Here is a 26616-nt window from a genome sequence, read left to right on the forward strand (position 1 = left end):
TGTTTAACGAGGGGCCAAGTCTATGTGATGATAAAAACCAATGGTCCAGAGTTTATCTGTTATCAATAATGTCGGACAAGAGATCAAAACTAAAGTTTGGCCACGAAATATTTGTTTCTGTTAAAACAATATTATGAAGCATCAAGATGTTTATCGTTTGTAAACCCCTTTAATTAATAATTATCAAGAAGCAGGTCGTAAAAATGATTTTGATAATGACAAAGATTTCGTTTTGTTTAGTTTACTATTGTATTAGTAGCCACTTCAGCGGCACTTCAGTTGAGAAATTGTTCTCCTAGAGGATTCTACAGAGTGTTTTATTTTAACGCATAACATAAAATAGATCCTATATAGTTTTCAAATTCTTGCAGTTTCTTCTGACCATAAGGTCGTCGGTTCGAATCCTACCCCAATCGTATTCACCCAAAGATCTGCTGCACTAGACCCGGGTGAAGCAACGCCAGAATAAACGTTTGTCGGGTAGGATTTTATTCCTTGAAAATTGAACCGCCTATCGCCATGCCTTTAGGAGCTATAGGGAGCCTGCTTTCAGGTTTTAATTGCAAATGACTAACTATTTAGCTATTTATAAATGGACCATATAATTATTGATATTGAGTTGTATCCATATTAAACAAATTTATTCTACTCTTCAAATGAAAAAGTTGGTGTCGCCTTTCTCAAATGCAAGGTTGAAATAATAACTTCGACTTTTTAAAAAGCTAGAGGCTTGGATTCGATTCCCGACAGCGACATATCATAACCTGTACCACTTGTGACAGTAGGGGGAGCCAAACATTAATTCAATAGAGGTTTCTGGCACGAAAGGTTAACAATCCGAAGTTACAGGGGAGGTATACTGTAGCTCAGCGAGCGCGTCGAAATTTGAACTTTTAAATTAAAAATAATATCATATTTTTACCCTTCTCTCTTTTCTTTTGTAGTTTTTCATTCGTGGTCGTGATTTTTTTTTTTTTTTTTTTTTTTTTTTTGGGGGGGGGGGGCAAGAGCCCAAAGCCCCCAATCTGTACTCATCTGGGTTCAGGGGTAAAACATAAAATTTAGACCGTACGTGGATATTAAAAAAACATACAGGCAATGGATTAGTTTTGGAATTGTTGGGGGAGGGAAAGCTGAATGGATGTATTATTTCACCCTTATAATTTTCCCCTTTTCTCCATCTCTTTTTTTGGTGTAGTGATGGACTCCGTAGGAACCAAACTTTCCCAGCAAAATCGACAGTAATACTAATAAGGAATACAAGTATACTCCTCATTATACCGGACCCCAGGCAGTAATCGTTTCGTGTTTGACGAGAATAATAAGTCATGTGACTCGGGTTTGGAAGGCAAACGCATAGAATAAGAAGGGGAATTGCAAATGTCATGCTTTCTTTTTAATCTTTAAATGTAAATCCCTTTTGAATGCTAGCCCATTAATACTGGAGTCATGAAATCTACTAAAATAATAATGCAAAATTTAAAGCTACTACGATTCCGTTCAACCTGATCAATCTGATCTCTTGAAAAAAAATAGAATGAAACCCCCTAAATCCATCTCCTTTTTTTTTGAAGTCTCTCTTTAAACTTGACTGTCAAGTCATCATAAATCGCAAACATTTTAGAGGCGCGCGCCACAGCGCCCAGTTAGGTATTTTGTTTATTTCATTAATTTATTTATATAAAAATGGGGAAGCCCGTTCAACAATTCTGTTGGTCTCCCAAGGGCCCTGCATGTGACAGGCATTGGACTTTTTTTCCGAGAGATGGCGCTCTTTTCAAAATAAACTTCGGTCACACGCTTCTAACATTTCCCCATATTGCTCATGCATACCTTACATCATTTGAAGAAAACAAAAACACACCAGAAATAAGCGCTAATAATGATGCAATTCAAAGTTTTCAAACAATTGCAATTCGGTAGATCATTCAATATCCTTCATACGATTATATTATTCTCCAAATTAGGTTCAGATTTTTTGAATTAAAGATTCATAGGGGAACTCCATGCTGAAAATAATATGATTTGAACAGAAAAGGTAAAACCGGACCAAAAAGATATTGAAAATTTCATCAAAATAGGGAAAGGAATAACAAAGTTATTACATTTTTTCATTATTCGTTAAAACGATTATATGCTTGTCTTCACGAATATGCAATGTACAAGCTGATGATGTCATATCACCTTTTATTCTTTTGACTTTATCATATGAAATTATATTTACTCAAATTTTGTCCACCAAAAATGAAAGAAAATGGATTGACAAATTATTTGATGCATACGATATTAATTGCTGCATCTCATTTTGTTACAAGGAAGATATACTATACATGTATGGGGAAAAAAAATCATGATTTCACGTATTAACATAGGAAGAAGGATAGTGGGGACATGACATCATTAGCACACCTAATGAATATTCATGACGGCGTGCATGTAACTGTTTTCACAAAATATTGCTACACTTTAAAATTCAATGACTTCGGTATTTTTCATCCAATTTTAATGAAAATTTTAACATTTTACTTGTTGAAATTTTACTCTATTCATTAAAAACTTTTCAACTAGGAGTAATTGTATACCTATCTGAAAATGCATATGATTTGGGATGATTTCGTCAGTGAACTGAAAGGCAAGTTATCAGAACCGAAATGCATGTGCAGTGGTTCAGGTGTACCCCAGGGGTATTAAGCTTGGTCCCATCTTATTTTTTGATAATGATAAATGATGCATCCAATGATAACATCTTGACAACACCTTCAAATATGTGGATGACTTCAAATAGTGGAGTGCGGTAGCAATACAAAACATTCACAAATAAAAACATCACTAGAATTTCATTAATCGTGGACTTCCCGGAATGTATGTAATTCGATGATTCAAAACTTTCTACAATGTTTATATCATTTTCAAAGCAGCATCTGCAACTACACTGTACATTTACTTTACGCATATATGACTGAATGTGTCAAAACACACCAGAGCAAGATTGCCCCAATCACTGGCCAGAACTATATAAAACAAAACTTAAATAGAACATCATAACTTTTCTTCTACAGCATTTTATGATGGAAATATTTCACTACTCTTTATCTCAACCAAATAATTAGAATTAAGGAAAATCAAAAGCTAAACAGCAACTAAAGAAATGTAGAATTTAACTATACTGAACAATAGAGAACACACATGGGCTCAGCCACTAAAAAAAAGAGCTAACGCAAACGGAATGATTTGACAAAAGGAGTAGAATCTGGATTTTTAAAGAAAATATAAAAAATCCTTTAGAATAAATCGGATCAACATAATTTACAAAGTCAAAAGATACCTGTGAAGGCTGTGATCTGCATTGTTTAATAACATGATAAATGAAAGTAAATCTCATCTCACACACAAAAAATGGGCGAATACTATTTCACATGTCGGGTCAAATATTTTCTTTCATTTCACTGCTATTTCCATATATTATACTTATGTGTTGGTAGTTTGTTAAAAACCTATTTTCACTCGTTTTCCAGTTAACTTCTTTTCCTGTCATTCAATCATTACATACATTTTGATATTCATTTTTATCAACACCATGTTAGACAGCACCGAATTTTATTTGAAGCTTGTGCGACAAAGCGACATGGACAGGCTTCTAACTTTTAGGCAAAGTTCTAAGTCTCTATCTGGCTGATATGAACGGGGAAAAAAATAAAACTAATCAAACTTGATATATGCCTTCCATTCTTTCGTCATCATACCAGAACACTGTTAAATAGAACTTAATAAAACGCAACTACGACTAAAATCAAAATAAACCTAGCAAAACTTGTTTATTAACTAATGGCGTTTGGATGTAACGTTTTCAACTCCAGACCACACACAGTTATTGTAGTGATATCGTGATATCTGACCATAGTCACTGTTCTATAAAAAGTATTGCGTTGTCAAAAATCAAATGCAACATGATTTTCAACTGATCAGAAATGTTCTTATTTTAGTTGTTTCTATAACGGATTTGGAATTCTTGCGTCTAATTCATTGGAATTTTTGCGTCTAATTCATTGGAAATGACGTTGAAACATGTACGTTAAAATACTACTGTTTCATTGAGTTGAGTTTTGTTTTGATGTCCATGACATTCTCCGTGATTCTCATGATTTTTTTGCTCATGTCATGAATTTCTTCTCTCATGTCATTGATTGTCATCTCACTCGTCTTCACGAACTCAACGTCCTCCTGAAAAAAAAACGAAAGAAAACGATAGAATGATCAGAAAATTTCAACACAACCACTCTTTTTTCATTCATGATCCCCCATGCATTTAATTAATTTGGGCTATCATGGTTATGGCATCAAAAGGTCTCAAATAGGAAAAGAAAATAAAATAAAAAACAAACCACTTCAGGTAAAAACAAGTTAAAACAAAACACACACACCAAATATACATAATAAATTATTCAAAAGAATAAAGAAAATAAAGAAAATGGGTTTAATTACCGTTCTCTCGAGAAAGCTGACCAGCAAATCATGAGTTTCCTTGTAGCCAGTGAATTTATAAAGCAGCTTATACCAAGCAGAAATGCGGGTCCAGACAGGTATTACATCGAACTTGATAACACTGTTCTTCCACAAGAACAGGAACATGTTATCTTGAACGTCCAGGACCGTTTTGACCTAAATTGGACGAAGAGATTTAGGAATGGTAACACCAATATAGGAGGGTATAACATGAACCCCCTCTTTCTCTCTAGATTTGGATATTCCTTCTTCCCAAAGTTAATTAAATGTTAAAATGTTAAATTGAAAGTAATTATCCATGATGTAAGAAGTAAAGCTCTGAGGAGCATTTCATGAAAGTTGTCAGCACTGACATGTTGGCTTTCTCCGACAGTTGCCATGGCATAGTAACAATCAAAACCAAGGATTTCACTGAAATTGTCAGCACCGACAATTTAATCAGTGCTGACAACTTTCATGAAACACTCCCAGGTTGTCTCTTAAAACAAGAATATAGACAAACAATCTTACAATAGTATATTTTCAATTTGTAATTTTGTAAACATTGGTCCAATGTTTACAATCCTTCCAGGAACTGTTTTATACATATTAAAAAAAACTGTTTTCAAATATCACTTTATTTTATAGAATGATATAAATCATTTATTCTAAGCATGGAATAGAATAATTCATTTTTTAACTGAGAATTCCTGTTTAAACTTTGGTGTTTTGACTTGCCTCCAGAGTACGTTTATACATCTTGGCTTTCGTCTGAATCTGTTCAATATCGTAGACAGCCAAAGCAGTCTGTAACGAAAGATTCATAAAACAAATAATGATGGCACAGAAATATACACAGTAAAAAAATTATACAACGCTGTTTACTATATGGTCCTTATAGTAATTGTTTAAACAGTTTAAACAAGTGTTTAAATCTTAAGCAACAAAGTTTAATTCTAATCTTCAATAGATTAAACATGATTGTTTAAACGGTTAAACAAATACTGTAATGTTCATATAGTAATCAGCGTTGTATAAAATCTTAAACAGCGTTTTTACTGTGTATATAGACATCGGGGAAGGGTGGGGGGGGGGGGGGTGAGAGTATAAACCATACATTACTTATCGTACGTGATAGCAATGTTCTTATATTTTGAACAATTCATGTTTCTTACGATACTATAGCCCATTTATGCTCTAGATGAAAGCCTACATGAATTGGTTGGGGTTTCACTTTGGAAAGCGTCAGCTGGTATTTCCCCCAAAAGTCATCGTATCAGTTTCTCTATCTTTCTAATGTAAATCCATACGTATACAACATTTTGGTCCACGGGCTAAGTATGGTATATCCTACAGTATTTTTGGACGTTTTGTATATAGGGGCACTTATAGTTTAGTGATGTGAACTTATAGTTTCCAACAAGCTATTTTGACTGATTATGTCTGTCAGTTAAATCTATATTTCTCTCGTTTTTTAGAAGTTGGGGACCTTTGCGCTGGCTTGATGGGTCAATTTATGCCGTAGGATGGGCGTCAGTGGCCTTTCTACTGCCAAGCCGGATACCTGTTTATATCTAGACTGGTTTCATATTTATGTCCATGCGCTCCATGGTGTCAATTTTAACGAACAAGGGGCATTTGCGAAGGACGGAAGCTGCGCCTTTCCGACCGCCACTCCAGTTAGCTTTAATATTTCTGTAATGTATGATAGACTACCATCATCCTTTTGACCCTGTGATCGATATGGTAAGTATATCCACAGAGGGGTGTTTTTCGAGGGGATGTTGGGGGCTTGGGGCCAAAACCGACCGAAGCACACCAGCTGAAACCCAATTTCTGACTCACAATCCCGATCTCAACACAATTCTGGGGTTAAATCTTATGGAATCAAATTGATGGGTCAAAATGTCGCAGGCTCCCCGATTATCAGGTCAGTGCGTTTTTGTTCATACAAATTAATTAAGTGGGTATTACAGGCCTAGTAAATAAAAAGGGTTTATATTACCACGAAGGCTTACCAATAGATTCATGATGAGGATCGGCATGAAGATGATGAAGATGTAAAATATGATCCGAGTTGAGAGTGGATAAAAGACCAAACTGGTGAAGTCTTCAGCAGGGTCTGGTTTGTAGAGATAATCAAGATTATTGAAAATACCACCATAATCCATGTCTCCGCTTAACATGCCTACAACCTTGCCGAATGAATCCCAAAAGGAGTGGAAAGGTACCTAGCAAAACAATTAAAAAAAGAGAAGTTAGTCGATTTAACAATCAGTCGATCAACCAATCATTCAATATGTCAATCAATCAATACGCCAATCAACTAATCAATCGACCAACTAATCATTCAGTCTGGCAATCGATCGGTCAATCATTTTTTTGTGTGTATTAAATAGTTTTTATTATTATTCATATACAAAATAAAATACATATAACAAATCGAAGTTTGATGTCTTTACCAATTGATGAGACATTGACAACTCATAAATTTAACACTATTTTTTCCTTAAGTGTTACAATATGACACAATATCATATCAGACATCTTTCAATACATAATCATAAATAACATCGATGATAATAATATGCATTAAGAATAAACTTCTACAATAAATTTAACATATTCAATTTTGTTTTCCAGTGTCAAATATTAACATAAAAAAGATCAATCAATGAATCAATCGATACGTCAATCAATAAATATGTCAATAATCTCTTATATATATATATATATATATATATCGTTTATTATTTTGAATATCTATCATATTTCAAGTCCATTGTGCAGATTTACCTGATTCAAGAGTAATATGCAGAATACAACTGCAAATGATATAATAAATATGCCGACGACCAAGATGAAGTTCATAAGAGTAGACAGTACCTCTGAGGAAAATAAAGAACAATTGAGAGTAAATGAAATAATTATGATTGGTTTTTTTTTCAAAGAATGATTGTACATGATTAATAGAATCAAGCACGAAAATAATTCTTTCATTTGACATACATATGATTAAATAAAACATGTTTACAACAGCTGTATTATCATGTGTACTATTATCTACTGATGAAGCAAGCTTGTGTATGATACTATGTACTACATTTACCTAGAAACATGAGGACATAGATCCCGAGGAAAGGCATGGTCTGGAGATATAAGATGAAGTTAAACCAAGCCAGAGACACTGCAAATGCACCAAGTTGCCATTGCCATTCCTATATACAGAACATGAAAAAAAGTTTGAGGGGGAGATAAAGAGAGAGAGTGTATGTGTGTGTGCGTGTGGAAAGAGAGTGAGAGAGGGGGGGGGGGGTGAGGGGTAGAAAGAGGAAGAGTCAATTTCAATCCCACAACAAGTCCATCAGTTTATGGAGTTCCATCTCGTTCTTAGGGACGTTTCATGAAATGACTTGATGGGTGTTTTCTTTGACAAGACCTGTTTTATCCGACCGTTACCATAGTAACATTGCTTCTCAGCCAATCATAATCAAGGATATTTATCAGACCTGACAATTTGTCGAATTTTGGTTTTAAAGAAACGCCCCTGACCAGTGATCTTACGTCAATATTTGTACTCAGCCTGTGAGCTTAACACCTAACCTACACACAAAAAGATAAAGTTGAGGTGTAAACATGCACCTTTTAAGATGTAGCCAAAAATTGCAAGTGTGCACCTTCCCTAAAGGGTACAACTCTGGACCCTGAAGGGTACAAAAACCTACTTCGGGTGCAAAGTTGCACACTAAAAAGATACTCCCAGTGTTATCTTTCTTAGTGTGTACGTAGAACAGTGTGGAGTCAACTGATGTGGAGAGAGCGTGTATCAGTGGTCCTTACCAAAATATACTTTAGGTATAAATACTTAAGGCTGATATCATAATACTAATGATCACATAATACTCACGGCCTTCAGATTAACATCAAAATAATGATGGTTACTAAAGCCAGGTAGGATAAATAGGATGGTGGAAACCTGGAGAGCAATCTCACGGATTACACTCAACAATCCTTTGATGGAACTCAGTGTTGACTGTATGTGCACCCAAACACGATACAGCTGTTAAACAAATAAACATAAGAATTATATGAAAATATATCGCAATAGTGATGATGGTGTCAAGCCGTTTTCAATTTCCTAGGAAATTAGAGATGTTACTACTTAAACATAAGGGGCTGTCGATATGAGACCTGATGAATACAAATTTGAGCGATTCTGCTATTCTGTTGCTATTTTTTTAAGGTTTTCTTAAAGCAAAATTGATGTTGGACAAACGCTCCTTTTGTTGAAATGACCGCTGAACTACTTTTTTTTGTATATAATCATAACACATTGAGTACTTAATTATCGATGGGATTAATTCAATTTCTTACAAATAGCAAGATGTATATCACAGTCAGGGTAAGAATAATCCAGATCCCAACTTTTCCAAAGACGATCAGTGCAACCGGGTCCAGCATCTCAACCCACTTTCTCTGTCCATCGGCCAACCAGGTGTAGTTGCCGCCGTCCCCATCGGCCTGAATGTAGAAAGGCGGAGGGATGTAGAGACTGTGGACAGACACCAGGATGAGATGCGTAATCAAAATGAAGAAATTGAGCCAGTACAAGAGACGGGTAGCTTCCTGCTTGTGAGTTAACATCAAACGGACCACAGGATGATTCAACAATTCCTTACTCTCTTCCGTTTTAAGCTGCAGAAAAAAGAAGGTTTTACGACAGGGGAAAACATGGCAAAGGAGTCTGGTAATCGAGACACAATATTTGGGATCATTAATATATACGGTACAAATTCAAAAAGAAATCTCATTTGTTAATGGTTCTTTTGAACAAAATGCACGGAAAATAATTGTGTTTGGATTGGCCGATACAATATCACTCTCGTGCGAATACAGTGATTGGCCCTTCCGTTTAAATCTGATTTAGTTTAGGCAAATGAAGAATCAGAGGTATGATAATAATAGTGGAGAGGTAACTTAATAAAGTCACTATGTGTCCGTTTCCCCAATATAATAAACCATATTGAGATTCGACCACTCATCATTTTGGAACAATATCAAAACAATTTTCAAATGATGTTGATTATTTTTTTACCATGAGACGAAGAGGATGATAGGCAGCACGGTATATGGGATCCGTCACATTGATCCGTGCATCATCTTTCAGTTTTCCATTGTCCTGGAAATTGGAGGATAACTACAAGAAAAACAGTATCAAACCTTTGTTATCTGTGTCTTGGCAAAAAAATGTAAAAAATATTACGTTGAAGTGTGAAAGAAATCGCACCAAGAATAAAAAAAGGTTATGGGTTTTTGAAATGAGATCACAAAAGTGTCGTCGTGCTTGTCCCGAAAATAAAGAACGACGAAGAGCGATTTACAACCGGATTATGCGTCGTGATGAATCTAGACACAGGAGAGAATGTTTCTTCTGATTTTACATGAGAGCCATTTGATGGCCTGCCTTGGACTATAGAAATCTCACATTGGCAGCTTGGTGAGTAAATTACAATGTGTGGTTTTGTTTTAATCCACTATCCAAATCACCTTTCACTCAAAAAAGACCGGGGGGGGGGGGGCTGTTTCACGATATGAGACGGACAATCTTATTGATCAATACGGAATAGCGCGCGTCCTCTTGGCATGATCTGACCAATGCGCTCATACCGAACGCAGCTAGGCATTTAAGTGCGACTCTAAATCTTTGTGAAACAACCCCTGGAGTGATATATATATAATAATAATAATGTAATTCTTCTTTCATTCATTGTGCATTTAGCACTCTGCTGAGTGGAATTGGCGCATTATAATTCACATCTGTTATCGTTTTTACTATTGTTATTATTACTACAGTAGTGCATGTGATGAACAAAGAATGTGATGAACATTTCCATACACGCTTAATACTATTTTATACAAGTTATTATTATATATTTATGCTGAGGTAAAATTGATCTTGTACTCATACTTTGATTTGTATCTGTATTTGATTTATATTTGTCATGGAAATGAAATAAACTTCTTGAATCTTGAAAAAAAGACACGGACAAAGAGTGTTTCCTTGCCTACCTGTTCGCCTGCCTGGTCATTTGGGTCACTGTGGCTAAATGTGTGCAATATCATATTATATCCACGCGACGCCATGTAATCTAGAGTCATCATTCGTCCTGGATAAAAGAGAAATATATATTTGTATTCACCAGCAAACCAGCTGGTTCATGATAATGTCCGCCACATCCGAGAGGTACAGTTTTCACAGACGTGTTTCCATCAGACGTTTTGGCCTACTTTAAAGAATAATAAAAAGCGGGCGCTAGATAACTAAGATTTGCAATATTCACAATCGGCGGTTGAAAAATATTTAACCTGTTGGTTCCGCTAGATTTGAACGAGATGTGCGTGAACAATTTCTTTTCGCGGGAAATGATAGTGCCAGTTAACGTTTAAACAGTTCATGAGGAAACAACTGAAATGATTGTAAGTTTGTAACAGATTGTGACTTTAATGTGGTTGGCTATATAACGAAAATTGATAGAAAACAGTATATTGAACTAGAAACAGAACAACCTGCATGTGACGTCACACATTCATCATCATTTTGAATAAAAGTCGGAAATAAACCCACTACACTCTGGTGCTTTTACGGTATGGTAGTAACCAAGAATTTCCAGGAGAAGAAGATGTAAGTCTTTCAGGAAGGGGAGGGGGTAATATAATTATTGTAACCTAACCATTCCACATGTCATCTTTCATCCAAGTTGAGTACCAGTCTTCCAAGAGCTCGTAGTCGACACTGATGTTGCAATTACTGTTATCACGATTACAACTTAGCTTCGTAACGCACTTATCTAGTACAAACTTGGCAACTCCTACATGGTTTAAAAAGATGGGAATAAAAAAGCAGGTTTAATGATGGTGATCATAAAAAAAACTCCAAATATAGAGTGAAAGTACTAATTGTAGTGTATTTCATTCATTCAATCACGGTTTAAATGTCATCTATCGGCCGTGAACAATTACATTTATATTTCTTTCAATTTGACAATACAACCGGCTAATTTGGTTTGTTTTCAAATAATATTTTGCTTCAGTATTACCTGGAATCGGAAAAGAATATTTGATTTTGGCCAATCGACTACGCAGAATACGTTCAAGGCAAAGTAATGACAAAATGCAGAGAGAAACGTGGAGTGTGAAACTAGAGCCCTAGCCAATGCCAGAGGACCACCCGAAAGATTTGAAAACGAATATAATGACGGATATAATCTACTTCCAGTCCGGCCATTCGTGATTCAATGGGACTGTTCTTCAGGCCCATGTTACCTGGCATCTGTTCAATCAGTTTCCTCATTGGGGTTGTTATATTGCCCGCTTCTTCATTTGTGGATCGAGTCAAAAGTCTACGCCAATCATTCTGCTCTAACAACCTTACAGCTACCCTCCTATAACACAAAATGGGAAAAAAAATTAAATAAATGTTTTTGTTTCTTAAAATTACAATTTTTGTTTTATTCTCCGTCATTTTGTCCGTCGTACACCGCTTCCAACTTCATACCAACACTAATTCTGTTGCTACTATGACTACGACTTATATAGCATTTGCTAGTCCTATATCTGGGGAATACTACTTGTCTAGTCATTATTACTGTTACTAATATTGCTAGTAGCAATATCAATTATTATATGTTTAGGCCTACTCGGCTTCTCCCTAACTCCAAAACTGTTACAACAGACTGGTGCTAATTACAATGCAAGCTACTGCGACTACCTCAAATATGCCTTGGAAACAATTTCTGAAAGTATTACTGATAAAGTCAGGGGGATATAGTTCAAGATCAGTGCTTCGTAAAGAACACCAGAACCTACTCATGACCGCTGTTGATGGCGTGGTCGAGACAATTGAGACCGTTCATGTCGTTTTCGAAGAACTTGCTTTCCGTTTGACTCCGTTCAAGAAGCAGATCGACTTGGAACAGGTCCCCCCTTTGGCATGCATACATCAATGGAGTTACCTACAAAATTGACAAACAAAATTAAAATGGAAATAAAAGCTATGATGATGCTAGCAATACTAATGCCGTCTTGGTCCATGTTCGATGACAGTAAAATAGTTGTATTGTCTGATAGATATACTCCTTTTCAAAGAAGAATGTCTGAAAAGGTGGCATAACTTTGGTTGCAACAAAATTTAATCTGGCACCGACTCTTGTCGTCCTAATGAATGTGTAGAAGCATGGTAAAAGTAGGATACTAGAAGGAAGATACGGGCTTTTAAAATGTGGAGCTGCTCGGCTTTCCTTGTACAGCATAGAGTATGGCTTTGTTGAAGAAACCAAATTCACTGTTACTACTACAATATGTTATCTACATTATAAGAAGAGCGGATTGTCATGTGATGAATGGTAGTGGAAAGGAGGATGAGGAGAAATGTTTAGTATGAAGCTGGAAGAATTTCGTATGGCAAAGAAGATTGGAGGGGAGTGAAAGAGGAAGAATGATATATTGTTACGACCTGGTCCCCATTGCATAAAAGTTAACAGTATGGTAACTTTGCCATGCAAAGGTAACTTGCATAAAATCCTTGATTTTGATTGGCTTTTTATCAGCGTTACCATGATAGTTACCATTGGATTTAACAGTTACCACAATATCAACTTTTATGCAACGGGCCCAGATCCACCATTAAGATTCCTCACTATGATGTTTTACCATCAAAAACAAAGAATCAACTTCTTACAACTGTTCCCTCAAGGTCGAACAGATTCATACGACTATGACTTATTACGTCATTACATTAGAAATGTACTTACTCTCCGTGCATCTGTTACACCGGCAAATGTCTCGTCAACTTCCAAGAATAGTTTGGTCAATTCTCTATGACCTTCCTTGATCGCTAGGTGAAGTGGAATTTGTCCTTTAGCATTCCTAGTCAAAAGAGAGCGCGAAAAAGAGGGCGGAGATAAAAGAGTCAGGTTCGGGGATGTGAACTCTACATACCAGAAGTCAACCCAAGGCAGTCAGTCTGCAAGCCCCTGTGTTAATGAGCAAATGAGCAAGATTTATCCAAGTCCTCTCGTGGCTGAATTCATGTCCCTGCAAAATCTCGTGAATTGTGAGACTTTGTTACTCAAAGAATTTAACCACTTTCTCCTTGAGTAAAATTAATAATTTTTGAACCATACAAAAGAGTAAATGTTACTCTTTAATACTGATTATTTCTTTTGAATAAAATATTTTGATAAATAAGTGAATTTTAGGCATAAAAAGATGTCTCAAACGGAATTTTCTTCCTCTTTTTCACTTGCAAATTGTGCAAAATTTTGTGTTTTAGGCACAAACATTATCTATATCATCAGAAAGCTCAAACTCTATATTTTCTTACAATGTCGCTCTTGATATATGACACCTTTTAGATGGGTCAGCAGCCAGCTTTTTCCATCAAAATGCAAGACGAGATTTCTGAAATTTCTGAGTAGCATAAAATCCAGAGTTCTGATTGGTTGAATAGTGTTTTCAAAACAACAGGCGCGGGCAATTTGAAGAGATTACCACATGGTGTGTGTGACCTTGCAGAGGCCCAGTATGGGAACATTGGAATTTGTGTGGGTGTGTGGTCTCTATGACCAATCAGAGCGCAGTATTCTTGTTTTTAAACTGCTAAATGTACTTAGCCTATGAAAAGCTGGCTGCTGACCCGTCTAAGATACCTATTCTTATAAATATCATATCATATTAAAGCTTAGATCTTCAGCTTTATCATAATTCAAAAATTATTTGGGCCCAACCAGAAATTAAGTGTAAAAACAACAAGTTTTGTTGCATGAAAGTAATTATTTTGTTTCATGTTTTAGATAAAAAGTTTCACCTATGTTACAAAATCTTTTTAAAAACCAGACACATGACCTGAAAGAATGATTTTTCTTCTTTATAAAGATACCAAAAACATGAAATTTGATCAATATTTAGGGCAGCAATGGCCGAATAAAAAGAGGTGTTTTCGTCCGCACCAAACTCATTAACAATGCAAAAACCCTCTAGTCATGAATATCACTTGGATAAAAGCTACTTTTTCAGGGCTTGCCGACTGACTGAAGGCTAGAAATGCTAGGAATAGAAATTGAAAAAAAATCTTCGCCCCCCCCCAAAAAAAAAAAACCAGACCTCAAGTGGTGATTACATAATCCATAATGTGTTTACCCTTTTGATATACTCACATCGCTCCAAAACCGCCCCATAGACATCGAAAAACAGTAACTCCTCAATACTCTTGACTCTCCAGAGGTTACTAAAACCAGTTTGCAGTTACCAGTAGATGAAATATCTAGTCCTGGGCCCTGTCTTACAAAGAGTTGTGAGTAGCAACGATGGAAAGCCAGCAATGTCAACATCTTTGTTCAAAATATAGTCTATGATGTATATTCATACATTCATTTTTTTTTATTCAATGTGCTTCTCTTTGTTTACAAAGGACATTGTTTAAATTACCTGCAGAAAATATTATGACAATGATGGATTTCCATGGAATTGAGGTTGATCGGATCCATCGTAACTCCTTGTAAGACCGGATCCAGATGGGTTTTCTAGTCAAATCTATGTGAAATTGATTAAACTTACCCACTTTTGAAATTTACATTGCTTTTTTTTATCATGTCTTTTGCCGTGTCGAGATGCCCTCCTTGCGCAATCAGGTGCATGACGTTATTCCCAGTTTGTTCTTCTTTGTAAAGGAAAGCAGCCTTGCGCCACTTCACGAATTTTTGGAGACTCCTAGAAAGTGATCAGAGGGGAAAGTCTTGGTGGAAAATTCAAATCGCGTTTTGATTAAGAACACTATAGGAAACATGAATTGAATACCATAATGTTCAAAGAACTTTATGCTTCTGTCATGAACCACCATAAACCATCGTGTATGTGGTGCATTTCTTCGCACACACGTGCATCGCAACCTACTATCAAATGAACAAAGTCTTGCGATCAGTCGTGGTCACATAATGGTCTGCGTCTTCTCCAGGGCAGCTACAACATGGGTAATTTTGTTTTTCAAGAGAACTTGCAAGGTACATTCGACACGCAAACGACTTGGTACATGTAGATGTCATGGCTCCATTTAAACCATGACATTCGGTTAACTTTTCAGTATGTCTGAGCATTCGACGTGAGAGGCACGTGCAGGAGGTACGATACACTTGCGTATTTTTGCGTTTATAAGAACACGTAGCCAAACGTATCAGTTTTGGACATGTCCAAGAGCCATATTGCTTGCTTTGCGTACTTCTACGAGTGAAAAAGCCTGACCCATTCGTAAGCCGCAAGAATTTCATACAAAGTTTGCTGTGGAGCACACAACGGAGGTGCGCGCCCGAGTTAAGGCCGAGGTATAAAGGATGTCATCTTAGTTTCATAGCATAGTGTGACTTCACATGCACCAAGTGTGTTACATTGTACCTTGCAAGTAAGGCAATCTAATTTTGCCCCAATAATAATACATCGAAATATTAACAAGGGCGGTAGAGACCCAAAAGACGATAAAGAAAGGACTGGTGTAGGCCTACAGCTGTATGTGACCAAAACAGATCGCAGAAATTTGCAGAGAGTCGTTTGCAGCAAGCTACCATGCAAACCTAGTGAATTAACGCTCCTTGAATGCAAACAGGTACTCAAAATCGTTTGCCCCTTTTTGCATTTTTGTTATTACATATTCTGCACGGACACGCAAGGTAGATTCATTCAAACGCTGTGTCATTGCTCCTCCGCAAGGCATGGTTTATGTAAGAATAGGTCTAATGTTGTTTAACTTTGAAAATCGTAATTTCAATATTTAGAATGAACATTTCTTACTCTGTCCGTCCTGCTGCCGCACATCGAAGAACAATCCTTTCAATTTCACCATCATCAAGGTGACCTCTCGAGATGTAGTCAAAACTGACCAGCAAATCCTTGGTGTGAGCGAGAAATAAAAGATTAAAAACATGCTTTAACATCAGTATAATTCAACATCATATTATAAGAAATATAAGAAATTAAACAAAAAAACCTTATGTGTCATGTGGATCATAAAGCACAGTATACTTCGGCCAGTCCAAATTACTCCTGTTTTCGCTCTTGTTTTTCTCCATAATACATTTTAAATTTCTCTTGTTTGTTTCACTTCTACCACTTCGTTTTTCAAGCCAACTCATCTACAAGTGTGCACCTCTCTTCTCCTAATACACATGTCCCCATTACCTGATACCTCGTTTCAATTTCGGTCTATTTCTCCGATTTCACTCTTTTTCACTTCGGATAAACTTGAATTGACTTCACCTTTATCATTTTCGGTGTTTGCTCAAAGGTCTCCGTGGGTCGCAGGTATATTGTCTATTTGGTCCAGGAATATTGAAAACGGGGATTAAAAACGGAGGGGAGTTTTCGTTACACCAACCTTCAGGACTTGTGCGATGTTCCTTTCGACTGCGAGCCACTCTATGAATTTCATTATAACGGACCGATCCTTCACATATTTGAGGAGAACGATCATGGATTGGCTCGAACCTCTTGAAGCTGTGTACTTGAGAAGAGAATGTTTCCCATCTTCAACTATAAAATCAGCCATTGTAAGGGGCAGCTCAGTCGAATGACTAGACGATAGATGAAAGATAGGAGTGAATTCATAATTAACGTGTAGCTTTAACAAGACTGTAGATTCCTTTTCATCAATTTTCTTCCCATTCATTAGGTTTTCAATAAAGAAAAGTAATGTTGACCTATTGACTTAACATCGAATTATGAGGCGAATTTCTATTGAACGTTGTTCATAAAGGACGACGAATCATTGACCTTTTTATAATTCACAAGTCCTGGATAAGTTGTGGATCCCTTACCCCGTAAAGTAAGCCATTTTTCTGTGATAGCGGGCGGGTAGTGGATGGATCAGACGCTCTTATATCTTTTTGATTGGCGAACGCACATCAGCGTGGTTCAAACGGCGAGTCTTTATAGTGATCCGACTACCACTCGCAGCTGATCAGTAATATTATTTATTTATTCATTTATTTATTTATTTCGTTTCTGCATGACATGACAATTTACATAGTGTGACCATCACAAAATTAAATACATTACTTTTCACACAGAAAAGATGTATAATTATGATCATTTACACAACTGATTATACCAAGGTTGCAGACATGCAGTGGCATGACAATATAAGCAGATGCTTGAGCTGTTGTCACACCTTTGGATATATGAAATACATACATAATATAAAAAAATACTGAAAAGTCAAAACTAACGATTACACAAAGAAAAAAACCCAACATGATTCACCATTTCTTTCCTTCAAAATGGCAGCGAGTATCGAATCTATCATTTCAATGGCGGGAAGAGTCCCTTTCTAATGCAAAAGGTATAAAACGCCGACAAAAGATCTTATACCAGATTTCGAATCCGCCTGTTTAATACTTCATTTTCGAATTCTAATGCTAAGTTCGGATTGGTTTCCCCTCTCCCTATTCAGAGAGACCAAAACACTTTACAACACTCAAATTATGTTGCGAAACCCTGAAGTAGGGGTCTCAAGAACTGAAGGTGTAAATGTGGGGTCTTGGAAAATACGATCTATCGGGCAGTGTGAAAAAAAGCATAAATGTACAAAACATGAATAATTGTATACGAGAACATGATTTAACAATCTATATTTATGTATGGACATGGCGGGCGCAAGATTAAGGAGCGAGGCCTCTGCCTCCGCACTCTACCTTTTCATGTCGTCAATCGATAAGCATGATAAGGGGGTTCTTCGGAGCGGCATCTAGACAACCGAAATCGAGCTCTCAAAAAAGGGCGTCGTCAAACCGGTACATCTATCGCAAGCCATTTGTGTCATAAAGGCGATAAACTCAGTTTATCGCCGAAAAACCTAGTTTATCAATCGAAAAACTTAGTTTTTCAATTGAAAAACTAAGTTTTTCGCCGATAAACTTAGTTTTTCAAGTGATAAACTTAGTTTATCGACGAAAAACTAAGTTTATCGGCGAAAAACTTAGTTTTTCAATTGAAAAACTAGGTTTTTCGATTGATAAACTAGGTTTTTCGGCGATAAACTGAGTTTATCGCCTTTATGACACAAATGGCTTGCCATATACATCCCCTTATCTTTGACCTACTAATATATGCTCGTAACACATCGGAGCCTACACGAGTGAACTTCCCGTGGTTTCGAGCTGGGGAAGGATTTTCGTGGGAGCAAGAATTCCTGGATCCGAAAGTTTCTTTAAAGGGGAAAATTTAGAAAGTATGTGTAAATACGCGTAGAGGGGATACGTTTGACGGATCAAAATACACGTTTAAACGGTAATTTTAGTAATATATTTGACTGCGAGTGTGTGTTCACAAACAATGCTGATCTGTGTCACCGGAAATGGACCGACACGGCTTCAAATTTACCTTAGCATCATGGCGCAGACCTCATCGGTGAGCTGTGAATGGTTATTTTTGCATGTATAGTGTAAAGGCGTCATTCCCTCAGTCGTCTTCATCGTCAGGAATTTTGGACATAGCTCGTTAAACATGATCGCCAAATCCAGGTGTCCTTTCATGCATGCTGTATGCATCAGATTGGTACCGTACCTTCCTGTGTAATCTAGAAGATAGTCGTTGTTGTCATCACCTCTATCCGTTTCGTCTTCAGGAAGCACTGAAATTCACGAAAACACACCAGATGCTACTCAATGGGGTTCCGGTTTAGGTCTGCAGTTTTTAACTATAGGGCAGGGGTGGTCAAATTTTCACGTTCCCCCCTGCCCCCCCCCCCCCCGATACGCCACTGGGATCATTGCTTTAGAGACATGACATGATGAAGATGACTGACCCAGAGGAGCGTTTCATGAGAGGACCTGTCGGATGTTTTATTCGACAAAGTATTACTTTAATCCAACATTTTCCCTAGGAATGTTGCTCTTCAGCAAATCAAATCGAGTTAAGATATGATATCCAACAACTTGTCGAACAAAAATTTGTTGAAACGCTCTCTTGGAGTATAATGATGGTAATAATGATAATTATCATCCTAACCTCTCTTATTTCATCAAGTAAAAATGAGGTCATGATATATTACGTTTGACATTGTGAATTTGAACAGATTCTCCTGTAAAGATAAGTTACAGCAGGAGATAACCTTTTACCAGAGTATAGTGGTCATAATATGTTTACTTTTGTATTTTCTTTACTTATTATAAAAAGCCTGACTTGGTGTGAATATCGTTTCTGAAACCATAAGGAAATATAATAGATATATATCTATATTTCTACTCACGACAAATGAATCATTTCCTTTTTAACCATTGAGATACTTACAGCAAGAGAGACAGTATGTGGCAAGGTTGAGGTTACCGATCTTGATGGCTTGGTGAAGGGCTGTTCGTCCGTGCAAGTTCTTTACCGATAAGATCTAATGTGAATATTGAAATGGTGGTTGCTTTCCGGTGAGCTGGCGTATGAGTTTTTCCGAAAATCTGACCGAAATGCTTTATCTTTTTAAATGATGACTCTGCAGTGAGTTGAACATTATTCTGTAGAGGGACTCTTTGTATAACAGGTGAGTAAATGGGAGTTTGAATTAATAAGTGTCATTTAGATGTAGAAGACACAATGCCATAAACTGGGATTAAAAAACGCAGAACCTAGAAAATGTATTGTCAAAATCCCTTCATAACAACGAGTATCCAAGAAGTCTTTGTCGAATATATTATTGGTGATTCAAAACAACATACAGCTTCGTCCTAGACTCTTGACAAACTACATAAACTATTTGCAATTTTCCTCAGCTCCGAAACTTGCATTGCTGTTCCGGTTCAACAATTTTCGACAAAGACCTCCCAGCTGTTAGCTGTGATTTGACTTGCATTTTCAATACATTTATTGTGTTCTTGAATTCGTTCTGAGTTGCGGTGCGAAAACTTGGTATTGTCGTGATGCACGCACTTACTACGTCAAAACGAAAAGTCAATTGTTTGCCGCGCACACACACTGCTACTTGTACACTATTATAATGACATTTGATTGGTTGTTTGATATCGATCATTCAGCCCATTTTACAATGACGTCATCATTCGTTCGTTCAATTTTGGATCCATACGACTTTGTCCATTGCACGAGCGCACCGAGATCGCAGGCGCCACAAGTAAAATCATCCGTGTTTCAGCTCGCGTGTTGTATGCCTACAATCAACAGACTGAGTTTGGACAGCCTGGGCATATTTTGCGTCAAAACTCACAAATTTCAAATGAAAAAAAAGGATCTATTTTGCGATGTCATATACATCAAACAATGAATGTTCTTTTCTTATGTGCAATAGACAGAATACTTCGAAAGATGAAATGAATGATCCATTCAACTCGGATACGCCTCGTTGATTGAATCATTAATCATCTTTTCACCTCATGGTATCCTATCCATTGCACTCATAAACAGTCATTATTAAATATTTTGTTTAGTATACACCATTTTCGGACTCCAGAATTTGAATTCATGTGGTGAGTGAACAAGAGGGTGTGTGCACGCGCATGCAGGCAAGGGGGATAGCAAACGAATTTATGGTGCCTTACCTTTTTTAAGTTGTGCCCCTTCTTTTCGCATATTTTCAAAAACTGCAGACCAAACTTGGTATTCTTACGAGTGAGTATGGTGAAGAGTGGGGTATGATTTGTTCCATCTTCTTCCAGAGGGTTTGCTCCGTTTTCAAGAAGAAGTTGTGCAGTCTCGTAATGGTTGTTATTGCATGCGATGTTCAGTAGCGTTGATTTCATCCCACTGATGTTAACAGGTTCCTGCGATTTTATCAAATAATCATCATAATGGAAAATGAAATAGAATATGGCTTTCTTATCTTTCTTCTGTAATAACAGTTTTCTTTTCTAGTCCAGATTACGTACAGTATAAACACGTATCACTGTATTTTCTAAGCTCCTAAGAAACACACACTTGAAATACGGATTACAATAGTAATGAAATCTGATCCTGGCATGCAGTCTTAACCTCTTCTCATGCAAGAATGGTACGAAAATTTTAGCATTCAATCTTTGGAAGTCGCTTTTTATATATACACAAAAAGTCTTTCATAATAAAGTTAATAACACAACAGGGAGAAGCCAGATACTGCGAACAGTCAAGGTCGATTGATAATTGATAAATGGAAAATGACATAACAGTCACTGGAATAATAGCAGTAGAGTACAATGGTAGAATGACTTCTTAATGCATTGATGTAACTAGACCTATCGTTGTCTATGTATGTTCCTGATAAAAAGAAAAGCAACAATCTGAAACAAATCTAAATTTAATGAAATGAGAGAGAGAGAAAACAAATACATTGTTACATACATCCACTTTGATATCTCCCAATGACAGTAGTGCTGCGATGACTGTCATCTGCCTGCGCGATTCGTCATGATTACAAGCCAAATGAAGAGGAGTTTGACCATGGATGTCCTTTTCATTGAACAGCGCCCCCTTCGATGCCAAAAGCTCGATTATCTTCACTTTACTCTGTGCCTGAAAACCATGCAAACGATCGGAGATATCATTCTTCAAGGTACGGGGAGGTGTTCCATAAAGCTGTTCTAAAGTTACGAGCAACTATACAGACGACTGGTGATCATTTCTCACGCGCTAAATCAACATCAATGGAAATTTGGTGTACATCATTACCACATGAAATGATCTCCAGTCGCTTCTAAAGTCGCTCATAACTTTCGAACAGCTTTGATACCAGGGTGGTGTTTCATAAAGCTGTTCGTAAAGTTACGCACAACTTTACGCACGACTGGAACCTGTTCTTAGGCGCTAAATCAGTTACATAGGGATATAGCATTTAGCACAAGAAAGGGTCACCAGTCGCGCGTAAAGTCATTCGTAACTTACGAACAGCTTTATGAAACGGGCCCCAGGTGGGTATTTCATAAAGCAGTTCGTAATATACGAATGACTTTACGCACGACTGGTGATCCTATCTTATGCAATGTGATATCCCTGTATAATCGATATATGACCTAAGAACATGTTCCAGTCGTGCGTAAGGTTGTGCGTAACTTTACGAGCATCCTTATGAAACACCCTGCATGATCGTCAAGTAAGGCCAATTATTAAGCCTCTATCCATCATAGATGCTTACCGGAGGCACTATGTTTCCGGATCGTTTGTCAGTCCGTCCATCCATCAGGAGCCCGTAACAACAAAGCTTAGCAATGATCGTGGAATATCTTTCTATGATTTATTTCTTTTCGTACAAATCAAGCGTACGATTAATCGCTAACCTTTGTGTTACGGAGCTCAGTCCCATTTTTGTATTCATAAGAACTGTTTGAAAGATCGCTCGCTACGTACGTTACGCGCACTTTCAGAAAGAGGATTGCTGGTGGTGCGCGCCTGTCCAGTTTTGGGGTATCACTATCAAGGTCAATAATCACTGAGACAACTTACCTGAAAATATGTTATCAGACTACAGAACTATCATGTATGTATATGTTCATTATGTTAAAGGTATATACATTTAGTCTACTCCTAACCTTTCCCCATTCCTGCTTTTGACATTACTTCTCCCTCTGTATACTTTTCTCTTTGTATCCCCTTTCCAATATTATACATTAGTATACTTTGTTATTATTATTTTTTTTTTTACTGTTTCGCTTATTTGTTTACTGAAATTTTACTCTGTACAAATTCATGTAATTCAGCCTTTGGCTGCTAATTGAATTTTTATCACAATAAATACCATTTATCTATCTATCTATCTATCTATATGGGAGTGACAATATTACTGATAGGGTATGATATTGGTAATTACGTAATAACTTTTGTCGGCCAGTTTTGAGTTCTAATCTGTATACAGTATATACAGATCAGTGGTTTGGGGTAAGTTTAGTTGGTAAGACTGTATAGTAGTATGGCAACCGCGAGTACTACATGTGCATTACAAGCGTTAATACAACATGATAATGTGGGATATCTTCTCGAAATATTTAGATAATCTTAGATTCATCTTGTGTCATGACTGCATACTTCATATCTCACCTGTGTTTCGTTTCTCGCTTGTTGTCGCACCACGAGATGCGACGGCCGACATCCACATTCACCCTCTGTCTCGAGTATCGTCGATGTATCCTCTGTCACAAGATAAACAAGTGAATCAATAATTATGCTCCGTCTTATGATATACACTACTCAAAAAAAGTTAAGGACCACTTTTTAATGTGTGTATACAATTTTCAAACCGGGTGTTGTATTTCTAGAAATACCCGAATATGGCTGTCTTGAATCTCCTCAAACACCCTGTAACAATTTCACACATGGGTGGTTTCAGTTGTTGCATGATGTCTCTCGCATTATTGCATATCCTGAAAAGTGGGCCCATTGTGAAGTGGTACAAATGTGGATTCAAATGCATTTTCTGTCTTTAGTCTCTACAATCAACAAATTGCTGACAACAGCAATGCCAAGATACAGCTGTCCAGGATGCCATCAAACACAATGAAATCAATTTCACACATGCAGTTCTTTCATGTCTCTTGCATCATTGCAATGTGCCCGTACAAAAGTGGCTTCCAAAGCATTTTCTGTCTTTAGTCTCTACAATCAACAACTTGCTGACAATAGCAATGCCAAGATACAGCTGTCCAGAATGCCATCAAACACAATGACATCAATTTCACACATGCAGTTCTTTCATGATGTCTCTGGCATCATTGCAGTGGGCCATAAGACAAGTGTCTTCCAAAGCATTTTCCGTCTTTAGTCTGTACAATCAACAACTTGCCTACAACAGCAATGCCAAGACACCACCTAAGTGAAACAGATGTAGCCAGAGCCCTAGGGATGCTGGAAGCTGGCCTCAGTCAGCGAAGAGTAGCCAGAATGATGGGCGTGTCACACAGTGTCATTAGCAGAGCAAATCAAAGACACCGAGAGACAGTGCTATACTCCGAGAGACCCCGCAGTGGCCGACCAGTTTCGACAACCCCTAGAGATGATCGCTACTTGACGAATCTCAGCCTCCGCAACCGCTTTCACAGTGCACGCCGCCTCAACAATGACTTCGCTGCAGCAACTGGAGTGATTGTTTCCACTCAAACAATCCGTAACCGACTTCACAGAGCCAATATGCATGCCAGACGGCCAGCTCAGTGTGTCCCACTCACCCCTGCTCACAGAAGAATTCGTCTCAACTGGACCCGGGAGCATGTCAGATGGACCAGACAGCAATGGCGTAGAGTTCTGTTCACAGATGATAGCAGATTTTCCCTTGACCACAATGATGGACGTTCGAGAGTCTGGAGGCGACCAGGAGAGAGATTTGCAGACCCCTGTATTGCAGAACATGACCGTTATGGGGGAGGCAGCGTCATGGTGTGGGGAGGCATCACCTACGCCAACCGTACTCGTCTCTACGTGGTCCCAGGGGGAGCAATGACAGGAGTGAGGTACAGGGATGAGGTCCTTGAACCTATAGTGGTGCCATTTGCAGAAAATGTGGGACAAAACATCATTTTCATGGATGACAATGCCCGTGCCCACCGAGCTAGGGTGGTGACCGAGTTCCTTGAGGGCCAGGGGACTGAGCGTATGGAGTGGCCAGCGAGGTCCCCGGACTTAAACCCGATAGAGCACGTCTGGGACATGATGGGGAGGAGTCTCGACCAGCTCGAAGCCCATCCACTTGGACTGCAGCAGCTGGATGTGGCTCTGGAGGCTGCATGGGATGCACTGGACGTCAGAGACATCAATCGCCTCATCAGCTCCATGAGACAGCGCTGTGAAGCCGTTATTGCTGCGGGAGGTGGTCACACTCGTTACTGAACTGCCTGAAAGACACTCAGACATTCGTTTTTACCACTTCATGTCGGTAGCTGATACCCCTCGGGGCCCACTTTTCAGGATGTGCAGTGATGCGAGAGACATTGTGCAACAACTGAAACCACCCATGCGTGAAATTGATTACAGCGTGTTTAAGGACATTTAGGACAGTTGTACTGAGGTATTTCCAGAAATAAAACACCTTGTATAAAATCTTTATGTACGTTTTAAAAAGTGGTCCTTAACTTTTTTTGAGTAGTGTATAAATTGGGACAAGTTGAAAGGACAGTCCGGACTGGTGTCCACTATGTCGAAAATAAATCCAAACTGGCATACTGCTGTGACTTCCAAATGGACATAGTTTGCTCAATATCCGCCTGGGAAATAAGATTTCGGTGTCTAAACCATGGTTTAAAGGGTCAGGAAATGCATGGGGAAAGGTAACAAGGAGGGTCAGTGGTCCAATATGCTAAAACAAATCCAAGATAGCTTTAAAAATTTGGGTCTAAAATGACTAGTCGTGGAGTACTCGACTGACTCCACCCCTGAAAGCAATTGCGCTGAAACCTTGACAGTAAACTTACCTCCACTGTGTTCTAAGATGAGTTCAACCAATGATACAAGGGATTTCATACAGGCATGATGAAGGGCAGTATTACCCCTGTTGTCTTTGATTTGGAGCTCTTCTTTGATTTCATCTGGAGAAAGATCTTTGAAGAGACTACTTGCCTTTTCTATACTGGGATATCTGGAGGTCACCAGCTGCGGAAAAGAATTGAAAGTATTAACATTTGCACATCTGGCATGTCGTCGTTACCCCCCCCCAAAAAAAAAAAAAAAAATAGTAGTAATAAAAATAAAACGCGTTACATTTACATTGGTCAAACCAGGAAGGCGCCACCTCCCTGGACGGCTACCATTTCAACGTCTGCATGTAAACACTAATTTTATTATCCCTGACCAAGGAGTTACCACATCGCGATCCCTCCTTAGTCTGCTGTGCAAACCATCTTCACTTGAGTTAAGGATCTGAATTGCAGCCTACTTATGCCTTGTATACTGGAGGCCCTCTCGCTCTGAATCGAAACAGCCAGTTTTGTATGTGCTAGTCTTTGCGTGGAGACACACTAACCTTGTCGATCACAGTTTCAATCAGGGTCTGTGCCTGCAGGCTAATCCCTCCATCCCTGTCCCATTTCTCCATGAGTTAATACATGGCTATTTGTGTATGGCCCAAACCCCACTCTCAATAAAGGTGGTATTCCTGATAGAGTTTTGCTCATCCTCTACTTCCAATACCCCATGATC

The 26616-nt window shown here is 37.9% G+C and overlaps 1 protein-coding gene across 1 annotated transcript; it reads right to left on the minus strand.

The window, feature by feature from the left end:
* Positions 1-1870: 1870 nt before the first annotated feature.
* On the minus strand, positions 1871-26066 carry LOC129278001 (transient receptor potential cation channel subfamily A member 1 homolog). Its single transcript, XM_054914193.2, has 23 exons — positions 25893-26066; positions 23530-23621; positions 21841-22011; positions 21066-21287; positions 19816-19909; positions 18907-19156; positions 16904-17099; positions 16321-16418; positions 15097-15249; positions 13293-13407; positions 12349-12494; positions 11806-11924; positions 11214-11351; positions 10552-10649; positions 9578-9679; positions 8857-9177; positions 8390-8542; positions 7592-7700; positions 7279-7370; positions 6501-6713; positions 5221-5289; positions 4483-4659; positions 1871-4221 (listed from the first exon to the last, which is right to left on the minus strand). Exons 1-23 carry the CDS (start codon positions 25939-25941, stop codon positions 4081-4083), a joined length of 3318 nt encoding a protein of 1105 aa, XP_054770168.2. The 5' UTR covers positions 25942-26066; the 3' UTR covers positions 1871-4080.
* Between the last annotated feature and the right edge of the window lie 550 nt (positions 26067-26616).

This window comes from Lytechinus pictus, chromosome 15 (assembly GCF_037042905.1).
Source record: "Lytechinus pictus isolate F3 Inbred chromosome 15, Lp3.0, whole genome shotgun sequence".
NCBI classification, from domain to species: Eukaryota; Metazoa; Echinodermata; class Echinoidea; order Temnopleuroida; family Toxopneustidae; genus Lytechinus; species Lytechinus pictus.

Coding starts and splice junctions, on each gene's coding strand:
- LOC129278001 (XM_054914193.2), bottom strand. CDS start 25,941: ATGAAATCCCTTGTATCATTGGTTGAACTCATCTTAGAACACAGTGGA. Junction 10,650..11,213: donor GAAAGATGACATGTGGAATG/GTTAGGTTACAA, acceptor TCTTTTATCCAG/GACGAATGATGACTCTAGAT. Junction 9,680..10,551: donor ATGACCAGGCAGGCGAACAG/GTAGGCAAGGAA, acceptor TTTTTCTTGTAG/TTATCCTCCAATTTCCAGGA.